The 12,482-nt window shown below is 39.1% G+C and overlaps 1 protein-coding gene across 2 annotated transcripts in view; it reads left to right on the plus strand.

The window, feature by feature from the left end:
* inppl1a (inositol polyphosphate phosphatase-like 1a) overlaps positions 1–12,482 on the plus strand; it is a 28,630-nt gene that overhangs the window by 3,689 nt on the left and 12,459 nt on the right. For both annotated transcript variants that reach the window (XM_074679103.1, XM_074679104.1), the window contains exons 2-5: positions 8,297–8,360; positions 9,020–9,167; positions 9,242–9,323; positions 12,199–12,345. In XM_074679103.1, coding sequence (XP_074535204.1) covers positions 8,297–8,360; positions 9,020–9,167; positions 9,242–9,323; positions 12,199–12,345 — 441 coding nt within the window. The remainder of the gene's footprint in view (positions 1–8,296; positions 8,361–9,019; positions 9,168–9,241; positions 9,324–12,198; positions 12,346–12,482) is intronic.

Below are 12,482 nucleotides of genomic sequence, written 5' to 3' on the forward strand. Positions count from 1 at the left end.
AGTGTCGAATATTATCAAAAAGTATTGACCAACCCAAAGGACATGTATTGGAAGTTGTAGGCTTTCTTCTCTTATCCGACCCTTTCTCAGGTTTTAAATTCTCAGACAAGAGACGTTAGCTCATTTGTAATCAAAGAAATTTAAATAGAAATAATTTTATAATTTATAACCAATAAAATCTACTGGTGGATTTTTCCACCAAACTGTTATGTAATATTTTTTATTGACATTTTTAGTTAGAATATTTAGGTGTATGAAATATCTAAGTATATTATATCAAACACTTTGGGAACATTTCTAATTTACATGATAATTTGCAGCAAAACTGAAATTTGTGGATGAGGTTGGTCAAAACATTGGCATTGTCTTCAGCAAGCTTTTTGGATTCCAGAAGATCTTTACAAAAGGAATGCTTTTTTTTTTATTTGTGCATGCACATTACATGTCAGTAATGCCCCATCTTAATGCTCCATCACCGGCCATGCAGTTCACTGATGTCACAGTTATATGACAGAAACAAGCCGTCTGTTGTCACAAATCATATGTTGGAGAACAGGTCTTCCTAGTATTTCACAAGAGCCCCTGAAGATGTGGGGGACATGTGAAGCATCAGGCATGTCCAAGGATCTCAGTGATGTGCACTTAAACATGACAGACTAAATAGATACATTTCCAGGAAGTAATATCTGAATCACAAGACGTGTGAAAATATTCCAGACAGAGACAAATTGGTTTTAGCCATGGCACCAGTTTGCGGTTAACTTGATGTCTGCTTCAGATTTGCTGAATGTGTACATCAGTCACCAAAATCTGTTTTAGTGCTCAAATGATTTGACTTTCATTGAAGATAAAACACTGACATAGGTTTGAGAAAAACTGCTGCAAACGTCTTGTTCACATGTATTTTTCTTTTGATTCTGAACACAGTAAATGAGGGGACAGCTTGTGCTTGATGTCTAGATGAACAGTCAGACCATTTCTGCCCAGAGGACTGCAAGATGGCAAAGTCAAGGCATGGCTCATAATTGGGTCAGAGTGATAATTTAACATGAAAACGAGCCCATTTTGACCACATAAATCAGGTGACCTCTTTTACATCCCTGCACACAATCCACATGCATGCTGAAATGATTTTTTTTCAACAGACATGGCTTTCTGTCAGGCTTGCTCTCATGACTCCTGTAAACCGACAATTGCACTTCCTTTTTGAGAGCTCTGGACGCACCAACGTGTTGATTACACGTTTCCACTCTGCTGTTGTCTGAGAATAGGCTGGTGTGAAAACTGTTTGTGTTTGTGACTCTAAAGAAGCTCTCCCAGCAGTGGGATTGACTCCAGGTCAGGGTCACTTTGTCTTGTAGGCCTTTCACTTCCTCTTGGAGAACATTTCAGTGTGCAGACTCTGGGTTTTCTGTGTCTGCATGCTAATTTTGAGATAGCAGTCTGACGTTTTGGGAAGTAGACTCTTTGACAAGCCAGCCAGCCAGCCTAAAACTTTATTTTTAATCACAGGCAAATTGTGATTGAAATATTTTAGCTCATTGTGAAACCACATGTCAGCTCTCATCAGCTTTTTTTGCAATACATCTTCTTTTCTGTGCTTCAGTGTCCCATTTTTGAATTCCATGAAGACAGATGCCAAACATCGGGTGACGCCGCGTGTTACATGAGCTTATGCATGCATCTCTGTGACGGCTACAGAGTTATTGAATCTCCCTCTGTTTTTCTGTCAGGAAGGTATTCTTTAGTATCAGTAAAACGTGTCATAACATGTCAGGGGTTCAGGCATGGCCCTCTGTGTATGTGTGTGTTTGAAACCTGTGAAAACATTCCTCACTCAAGGCAGCTTAGGGCAATACAAAGAAGCATCTAATATGTTAATAAAGTGAATCCAGTATTTATTTGTAGTTTTAAAGACTTAATTAAAGGTTGTTACTGTCCCAGGCAGTTCCACCTCTGCAAAGACACAAACTGAAAGAGAGAAGGCCAAGTTACTATAGTAATGAAGACTGTAGGCCTGCAAAACAGACTCTCATACAGGACAACCATCAACATCCTCTTTCTGACATAAATAGATGTGTGAAAATTAATTATTATTAGAGCCCGACCGATATGGGGATTTTTGGGGCCGATGCCGATACTGGGGGCAAAAAAAAGCCGATATCCAATATATCGGCTGATATCCGTTATATCGACCGATATCCGATATATTGGCTGATGTATATAATAAATTTATTTATATACACAGGATGTATACTGTATATAATCACAAATCATTATAATACCCATATGATTCAAGACAGAGACAGAACACTGTTAAATTAAAACAAAAAACTTCAATTATTGAACTGTCAACATAAGAACTGTAGTGTAAACCAATGATAAATAAATAAGAACAAACTGTAAACACCTTAAATAAATAAGTCAAACTTTAAACACAGTAAGTATAAAAAAAAAAGTCAAACTGTAAACACACAATGAGCAACTTACACGACGTTAAAACGCCGTATTATAGTCTTACATTAGATAATGGTGGACGTGTTAAATAACAGTAGCATTTATCTCACAAAAAAGTCACTTACACGATGTTAAAACGTCGTTCTATAGTCATAATGGTGGACGGAGGGGGCGGGCACTCGGGCAGTGTGCTGCCCAACACACAGACACAGGAGAAGGAGCAACAGAATCTCCGTGGAGCAAAAATTTTTATACTCTGCTACATTTTGGCTGATGTCGATTAATCGGTGGCAGGCATAATTGGCCCGATTAATAGGCTCTAATTATTATGCTTCCTTGAAGTTTAGATTTTTTTTCATCGTACACAGCATTTCTAAAAGTATTTGTGGTAATTTAGGAGCAAAAATTAATGTCTTGACATATTACAGCTTATTTAAGTTATTGCAACGTCACTGTTTGCCAACATAAAAGCCAGAATTTTTCGCATAAAGACAGCGAAATAATCAAAGCTTCTGTGAAGAACTCTTGATTTGTGTCATTAGGGTGCCTCCTGTTGACCTGATGGTCATGTTCTGTGCATACATTGGCTGTTTTCTAACAGACTATTCCATCCTTTGTTCCTTGTAATGGTGAAAATGTGTCACCACTGTGAATAGTTGCTGAATAACTCACACACTAATGTCAGTGTGTGAGTGTGGGAATAAGACTAGTAGTGTCAAGCGCTTCTAGTGGTCAGAAAGGCTAAAAAGGTGCAATATGAGTACAAGTTTCATTTACCATTAACCACATGAAGTAAACGTCTGTTTCTTCTGCAGGCTATGAATCAATTAGACTGACATCTGCGCTTCCACAGCAGTGACAGGCATTAAAAACATGATCTATGCATGGGAAGTGTCCATGATGTCACCAGTTTTTTTCTGATGGAGAGTTTTGAAGCCCATTGTTGACAGATGCCATATTGGAAATGCTTCACATAACCTAGCTTTGTTTAAGTTTGGGTGAGATAGAGGTGGGCCTTTGGCCTCTTTGCAGACAGCTACAGGATGCTCCCCTGTCAGTCGAGTCAACCATGCCCTGACATGGGCAAAACTTTTTTTTTTTAAATTTACTGCTGTATAGTGTGCCGATAGAAAAATGAGCTATTCAGACCGAATTTTTTTTTTTAACCAGTCTGACATTTTTTAAATTTTTGTTGTAAAAAACAGTTTTTTGAGGTACAGACATGGTCTACTGGTTGTCATGTAACCATCCCGGCCAAGGTGGCCCCTGCTCTCTCTTGGATTCTTGCCCTGTTTGCTGTCCTATTCTTACCAAAAATCTGTGGAAGCCCAAAAAGTATAAACAGTGCTTCACAAATTTATTAGATCACCTGTTGAAAAATGAGAAAATCACCCAGCATCATAAAGTGCTTGACTCTTTCTTTCTCAGTGAGTTCCCAACGCTTTATCATTTTGAACGGGAGTAAGGGATGTTAAACTGAAAGAACATTTTTTAACCCAAATTTGAGCCACAACACTGGGATTCTCAGAGGTCAGAAATTCATGAAGAACAAATAAAACTACCAAAACAAAATGTTTAAGTAAATAACTGTAATTTGTCAGTCAAAAAGTAAATATGTGCCCATTTTTTCCTGCTTTTTTGCAAAATAGTACATTTGAGAATTCATTCAACAACAATAATTATATTTTAGCACTAAAGATATCCATTTGATCAAAGTGCTTGCTCATCCTGGTTGATTTCCATTACAGAAACATAAAAAAGTATTTTGGGAGCCAGCAATGTAATGTAAATTTAGGGCAGAGGGGGCTAACACCTTACACTATGTGGTGGTCTGAATCATTTGTTAAGCACTTTGTATTAAAAAAGCTGTTTTCTTTATGTGTGTATCTGTTGCATAGACTTTATAATGAATGGGTGTAGTTTCTGACGTCCCCTGTCTGTTTCTTGAACAGATTTTTGAAGCAAATTGGCTATCCCGGCAGTGGCGTGGGCTTCAAGAACAGTGATAGGGCACCCATCAGTCACCTGTCCTGAGCTGTGCCTCTGATTGGGCAAGCTCGCAATCTTAATATCCTCTAAACTGCTGAGCTTGAAAAATATTAACCCCCTGTACAGTGTGTGCTGATAGTAAAATTAGCAATTCAGACAGGCGACATTATTTGAACCAGGCTGCAAACATGTTAATTTCTGCTGTGAAACTGTTTTTTGGCTTAGTGTGTATTTGACTTCTAGGGCCAGCCTCAAGCGGACACTCAAGAAACAGCAGGTTTTAGCACTTCCACATTGTCCCATGTTATTAGACCGAAGGTTGCCGCTTGATCTGGTGATTCTGCCGCCGGCCTAAATTCCTAGGCTCTGCACTTTTGAGCTGTTCTGCATTGGCTTCATATTTTTGGTGTTGAGGTTGACAGTTAATTAAAAACAACATCATTAAAACAGTCAGTAGTGTTGCTTATTTTTCTCTTACAGATCATAAATTTAAGTGAATATAGGAAATGTACAGTTTCTAATCCAAAGTCCTCTATCAACTACGCCATTAATGCCATAGCCATCATCACATTCTTGCTCTTACATTTACTTTAAGCTGTTCAGTACAAATACTCCATATGTAGGCCTGTCACGATAATCAATAAATCGATAAATAAAAACGTCCTCGGTAAGTTTGCCAGCCTCGATAATTTGTCACATGCATGCATGTTTGTTTTCCTCCTCTCTTTCGACCAAAGAGGCTAAATGAGAAGATGGCTCACTACGTGTATCTTTCCTAACATCAGGGTGCATAGGCTCTATAGCGGATTTAGCTGATTTATTGCGGAGTGAGCATCTGTCAAAAATGCGATCTTTGGGGTGAAGACGGGGCTGTTCGCGCGTACACATGGAGAGAGCTGAAGCAAGCGTCCTGAGGGGTAAGGAGGAAACACGCTAATATGAGTGATGGCACGAAAGATAAGGTTCTTAAGCCGACTGCCACAGTCCCAGTGTGGGAATATTTTGTTTTTTTATCAGAATGAAAAAAGTGTGAGCTCATGAACACCAACGAGCTGATATGTCGCATTTGTTTGAAAATAGTGGCGACGAAGAAGAAGAAGAAGGGAGGTGCAGCGGAGCCTTGTTCTTTGACAAACCGCTCTTACTGAGGCTTTTGGTCTGCAAAGTAAATAGAAATAAAAGCGCCAAATGGTGGGCGCTCAAAGACAGCTACATTGCCAAAGAAATGCAGCCCTTCAATACAGTTGAAAGCCAGAAATGTTAAAAATGTTTGACAGACAGTACGGAGTGACTGGGAAAAGTACATGTTACAAACAATTCAGGAACTGTATAAACTCCCTTTTATTTAGGCTATAGTTTTTATTTATTTATTTATTTTATTTTATTTTTGGGGGGGGGGGGTTTCTTTAGAGACAGGGTCTATGCTTTATTGTTTTTGATTAGTATTAATTATTTTCATTAACATGTATTTGTTTCTAAAAGAGAGTCCATTTCCATTTCATTGTTTTTTTTTCTCTTTCTTGTTTGTTAAATTCATTATATTTTTTGTTTAATTTATTTTATTTAAAAGATCCTGACCTTTTAATTACAGTTAAATACTTATAAGAAATTAAATTTCTTGCTTTTGATTATTATCCCATCTATCATAATTACATTAATGAAAAAATGGAAAAAAAATCAAAATAATATTGACAATAATATCGTTTATCTGCAATAGTATTTTGGAAAATTATCGTCTTGCAAAATTTGTTATTGTGACAGGCCTATCCATATGGCATTTCTGGTAACACTGTTGGAGCCACCGGTGGAGGTCATACATACTGGTTTACTGGGTTTACTGGTGACTATACTCAGCTGATGTATTCAGGGGAATGCGTGCATTGACAGAGAGACAGAGGAAGAGGAGGTGGCACAGGAGCCAACAAGACAGAGGGAATCACTGATGCAGTTACTGCCCTCAACACAAGCTATTGTTGACAACACACACACACATACACACACATTTACTGTATGCTTTGAGTCCATGTCTATCCCATCAACCCCCCCGATCTTCACTGCCTCTGAAACAATAGTATTTACTCCTCAGGCCTACTGAGAATCTCCTTAGCTGCCAACAGGAAAACACACACACACACACACACACACACACACACACACACACACACACACACTACTGTAAACTGCAGTGATTCCCCGTGTATGTGTGGTACTGCTTTGTTTTGTTTTATTTTTTATAAAGTGAGAGCACTACATGCAGACAAAAGCAACAGTCCACCCTCTCTGTGTGCTAGCTGCTGAATCTTGAAATAAAGGAGAGAATATTTATCACACTGATGCTGTTTGAGCACCTGAAACATTATATACAGAGCTATTATTAGCGTCAATGTGATAAATGTGCAGCTTATAAATCAATAAAACATGGCAGCCTCTGTTCTCAGTGCCCTGGTGGTTGAATCCATTATCCCTGACCACTCATACTGAGGGTTAAAGTCTGTGCCAAGGCCTCAGTTGCACATCTTTCCAATTAGTTGTAGGATAACTCTGAAGATATGAAATTGAAAGCATGAGAAAGCAGCAGAAACTGGTGACAAGAGAGTTGTAAAAGCATGACGGCCCTCAGTTTTCATTGTTTAGGACTAGAGATCATGACTTGGTGGGAGATTTACTGGAGAGTGTTTGAATTTCTCAATGCCCACCTGTTACCAACTGCTGTCCTACACCTGGGATTCAAAACTTGACCAATTGCCCAATACTTCAAGCCAGTTCATGCCCTGTTAAACCCTGCTTTGATGACAAGCGTTGTTAAGCCACTCAGACATTAAATGTGTCATAAATATCACAACCTGTACTTCAAGTTGCAATAGATATGGCTCTTAAGCTGACCGAAGGTTGAGCTTCTTAATGAGATTGTTTAGTTTGGCCTGTTGTGGAACAAAGATGATCTTCTTGCAGTTTGCCTTTAAAAAACTTTTCTATGCAAGTCCAGTTCATGTTCCTGTGGGACACTGACCTGGAAAGACCGGAAAAACAGCTGAGTGGATAGGGCAGGATGAGTAACCGGCATGGATTCACCCCTCCCTCAGTTTAAACACAGGCATACATTCACAGGCTGTTTAAAGGCCCTGTTGTAGCCGGGGTTGAAGCATCACTGAGATCTTTATTTCCTTACATCAAACACTCACTTCTGAGCTCATGATGGAACTGTTGTGCTGAGCTGATGCATCGTACACACAAACAGACATGAAACGCATTTGCTTTGCAAATTGAACATTTTGTGTGCGGTCCACTGAGCAGAAGAGCAGACATGAAAATCGTTAAACTCCAGCTTGTTGCTGCAGGCGCGCAGCCACGGCTCTACAGTCACAATGTCAGAGCATTGATCTGTGACTGGTTGGGGGGAAATAAGCTTTTGGTCCAATCAGCAACGCGATTCTGCGATTCAGTTCATAAACTAAAAACTCACACAGATTGAAAAAAACTTGAAAGAGATAATGGGGTTATGTTTTTGTTTCTGTAATGTTGAAACACTCTGTGCCACTGCTCTACTGTATCATGCTACTGTAAAGATAAAGCCTGCTCACAGCTCTGATGGACAGCAACAGGTTGAAGCTCTCTACAGTGTCTAAACCCCCCTCACTCTCACACACATTCATACACACACCCCATCCTCTGAGGTCAAGTACAGAGATGTGAGAGTGTGTGAATTTATGACTTCTGTTCAAACTAACAATGGCTTGAAAGTCCTCTCATTTTGCTCCGTCAGCTGAAAACCTTTGGCGGATTTTTCTGTCTGTGTTTATCTTTCTTTAAAACTGCTCGCCCTTAAAACCTCTGTTTTCTGTGTCTACAGGTTTCAAAAGCATGTCCACACCTACAGAATCCTCCCAGATGAAGAAGGATTTCTAGCCGTACAGGTACAAGAGAGGACACACACATGCACAGACTTACACACTCACATGGCTAAAGGTTAAGTGTGAGTGCAGCAAAAACTGTATTTGTCTCAGTAGCAGCTGGCAGGCAGAGATGCTTTTGTTGGCTGTGAGCTCTCTTGATCTCTCTCCCTCTCTCTCTTTCACACACACACACACACACACGCACACACACACACACGAACAGCAGTTTCTTTGTGTGTCATGCCCAACAGCTGTGAAGTCCCCACCACGAACAGCCACACACACAACCACACACACACACACACACACACACACACACACACACACACACACACACACACACACACAGTAGTGCTCCAGACGATCTGTGTGGCAACATTTCAGACATCTGTGTCCATGCTGTGAGAGTTTTGGGGTCTGAGCTCTGACATGGAACAGAGACTAGTTTTGCTTCCTGGAGCTGAATATGCTTGGAAGCAATGTTTACCAAAACACCTCTTCCTGGTTTGGATTATATTTAGGCTCCTCAGTCATATTTGCTTACCCAACATTAAATGAGGAACAATAGGGGCCACCAGAGATTTCAGTAACAGGACATCTTGCTGCCAAGAGTAATTGTTATGTTGATAGCAAGTAAAAATAACTCTCTGTGTCTTCCCTCCTCTTCCTCTCTCTGTCAGACATCTCAGGGTGTTCAGCCGAAGCGTTTTAAGACATTACCAGAGTTGGTGTCCTTGTACCTGCAGCCCAGTCAGGGTCTGGTGACCACGTTGCTTTTTCCGGTGGACAGAGAGGAAACAGCTGCCAGCGATGACAGGGATTATTCAGGTATCTCTCCAGCCAGAACTCAGTGATTATATCACTTTATGTGTATGCTAACTTTCATTTTCCATGATTGGTAGACGGGGAGGATGAGAAGCCGCCCCTACCTCCTCGATCTGCCTCCACTTCCACTCCTCCTGGACCAGACACACCCACAGAAAGGTACAGAACCAACATGAGGACTTTTTTTATGTTTACGTTTGTGATGATAACACACAACTGCTGAGAAACAAATATCAACCTGGATGAGCTTCTTATTCACTTTGACAACAGTTTCATCCACAAATATAAAAAGCTGAGGTATTGCTGTCAATGCAAACACACAAGCACACAAATACTTTCTATATTTCTATCAGAGGACACACACATACACACACATTAACCATAACTTTAGAATTGTCACACATAAATGTAAAAGAATCAAACACTGTCCTGCATTTACTGATTCATCAGTGCACTTTATTGACCTCTGCTCTACTTGGGTATCTTTTCCATCTACATTAAAATGCAAAGCCACATCCTGTCAGAAACCGTGTTGGTCGCAGATGATGAGGGCTTTGATGGAGGGAAACACGTGTGTGTGTGTGTATTTGTGTGTGTGTGTGTGTGTGTGTACTCATGTCAGTGCATTTCTCTTTAAACTCTCAGTACCTTCAACAACTGTGAGCAGAGTGAGTTGGTTGTGTTACCCAGCCCTTTACTTCCAAAGCATATCTAAGTTCCTTAAGTTTTGTAAGGAATTATCTGATGAAATACAGGGTCAATGAAGATAAAAGGGTCAATGACAAATTAGGATTTCAGACCTGAACAAAAATAAAAGTAGCTAAAAATGCCTATTTAACCACTATTTATCTTTATTAGGGAGTTCTGTATACAACCTACCAAATGCAATAAACATTTTTCAGTGAAACACATTTTTTTCCATGAAAAATATCCTTCCTGGGTAAGAGAACAGGATTTGAAAATTATTTAAAATGTCAATCATTGTGTGCATTTAAAGTTAATAAACAACTACATTTATAGCTCTGCAAACAAACACTGCTTAGAAAACAACATTTTCATCACAATTTATGTAATAAATTTGGACATTCATACTGGAATGGCTTCATTAGTTCCTGTTCATTCTACATTAATTATTGTCAAAAAAGAAAAAAATTTGAAAATGTCTTGAAATGTTTAACAGTTAAGGTAAAAAGGGTTGTTATTCTTCCCTCAACTCGGAAAACATGGTTGAATAGTATAATATAACATAATATAATATAATATAATATAATATAATATAATATAATATAATATAATATAATATAATATAATATAATATAATATAATATAATATAATATAATATAATATGAAATCTGGGTTGAATTGCTTGACATTGTCATTGACATGCTCTTACCTAGGAATGACAACTGCAAGATTTCAGAATCATCAAGTGTTAGATACTGGTTAAACTTGATGAGTTTCTTCCATCAACTGAATTAAACTAAATTGAATAAATTAAAAGCTTATGATTTGACTTATTTTTGTAAAAGCTAGACACAAAACAACAATATAATGAGTTACCTTGGTGCAAATTGCTCCAGAAGAAATATGCCCTAGCTTAAGTTGACCCATTGCTGAACTTACCCTGGAAGGACAATTCTGTAATTTTAAGCTAAACAGCCCCCTTTTTTTTTTTTTTTTTTTTACTGTAAATTCTCATTTAAGTGTTTAAAGTAGAAAAAGTTGAATACTTTAATGTTGTATTTTAAAATCTTGACACATTTTAACATTAAAATTATGATTTGTACAAAAAAAAAAATGACACGCCAAGTCTGTCATGAAAATCAGTCTTGGTGCTCTTCATAAAATCCTGTTGAACCATCATCATGAGTAGAAAAGTAAGTGAGAGAAAGAGAAAGTGAGGGAAGACGTCTCCCTTTCTCGTGCTGTGATTCTGTTCAAACAAAGTTCAGTGCAGGAAAGTTTTCTCAGCTGGCTTGGAAGTCACAGTGTGGGGCATATTTAAGGTATTTAATGCAGTTGCAGAGGTGGATATTTTAGGTACTCAAGTTAGCCCAAAAGAAGGGTTTTATTTGGCTGTGTTTGATGTGCCTTATGTGCTGTTTAAAATTCAAGTTGTGTAATCTCCCAGCATCAGATACAGATCTTGTCTGGTTGAGGTGTAGTTGAGTGGTCAGCATGCGAGGGCTTCCCACCCACCTTGGTTAAGTAAGGGTGTGAGTATTTGTCTGTGGGTGGTAGGACAGACATAAATCAGCACTCTGTTTCTAAGGAAGTGTGTGGCTGTGAATATCCTGGCTGCACAGATGCAGTTCCAACAACTTAAAACTCCGGCTATGGTAGTCCGTCTACATCAAGTTATCAATGGTCTTCTTTATTTTTTGTGTTGCAATTTTAAAACACAGAATTATGCATGAAAAAAATAACATTAAAGTGATACTCCGGGATGGAACAAGTTGGTTCCTATCACAAGGTTTAGGGCAGAAATTACCTCTACAGCAGCGTTTTTGCGCTGAAAATTCTCTAAATAAAGCGTGAATGCAGACCAATATCAGATTTTTTTTCGGTGGGAATCCGTTAATTTGTGTTTTTGGTCAAGTAAAAATTGGCCCCGTCTGAGTGCAGAGGAAACCGGCAGACGAGCAGGGAGGGGGTGTTTGGTGTGAGCGCTCTGGGCTTCTGCTGCACAAAAACGCTGCTGTAGGGGTAATTTCTGCCCTAAACCTTGTGATAGGAACCAACTTGTTCCATCCCAGTGTATCACTTTAAGGGCATCACAGCAAAAGAAAAAAGGAACAGACCAGAGAAAGTTTTTAAGGTTTAAGGTTAAGCTGCAGGATTTGACAGCAGAATTGCACTTTTGTTGCAATGCGAGCACATAACTGATAGTGCAAGACATTTCTACATTAACACATATCTATACATTCAATAACAATAATGCCTCATTTAACTATAATCTGTTTAACTATCTTGTGAACATGCAGTTGTGATGGTAACATGTTCATTGATTGGGCTTTGTTGAATTTATCACAGTACTCCAGCTGCTAACGGCCTGAGCACCATTTCCCACGAGTATCTGAAGGGCAGTTATGCTTTGGACCTTGAGGCAGTCAAACAGGGAGCCTGCTCCTTACCTCACCTCAACAAGACGCTAGTGGCCTCCTGCAAACGCCTAAATGGGTAAGAAGGACTCACCAGCATGCATGCAGGGACAGCTTCAACATGGCAACATGCTGACTGTCTTAACACACCTTTTGTTTTGGTGACAATATGTGTATAAACATACAAACATTGTGGCGCTTCGTAATAAACTTGAT

This window comes from Halichoeres trimaculatus, unplaced genomic scaffold (assembly GCF_033239565.1).
Source record: "Halichoeres trimaculatus isolate MK-OKI-2021-1 unplaced genomic scaffold, fHalTri1.1 fHalTri1_scaffold_9, whole genome shotgun sequence".
NCBI classification, from domain to species: Eukaryota; Metazoa; Chordata; class Actinopteri; order Labriformes; family Labridae; genus Halichoeres; species Halichoeres trimaculatus.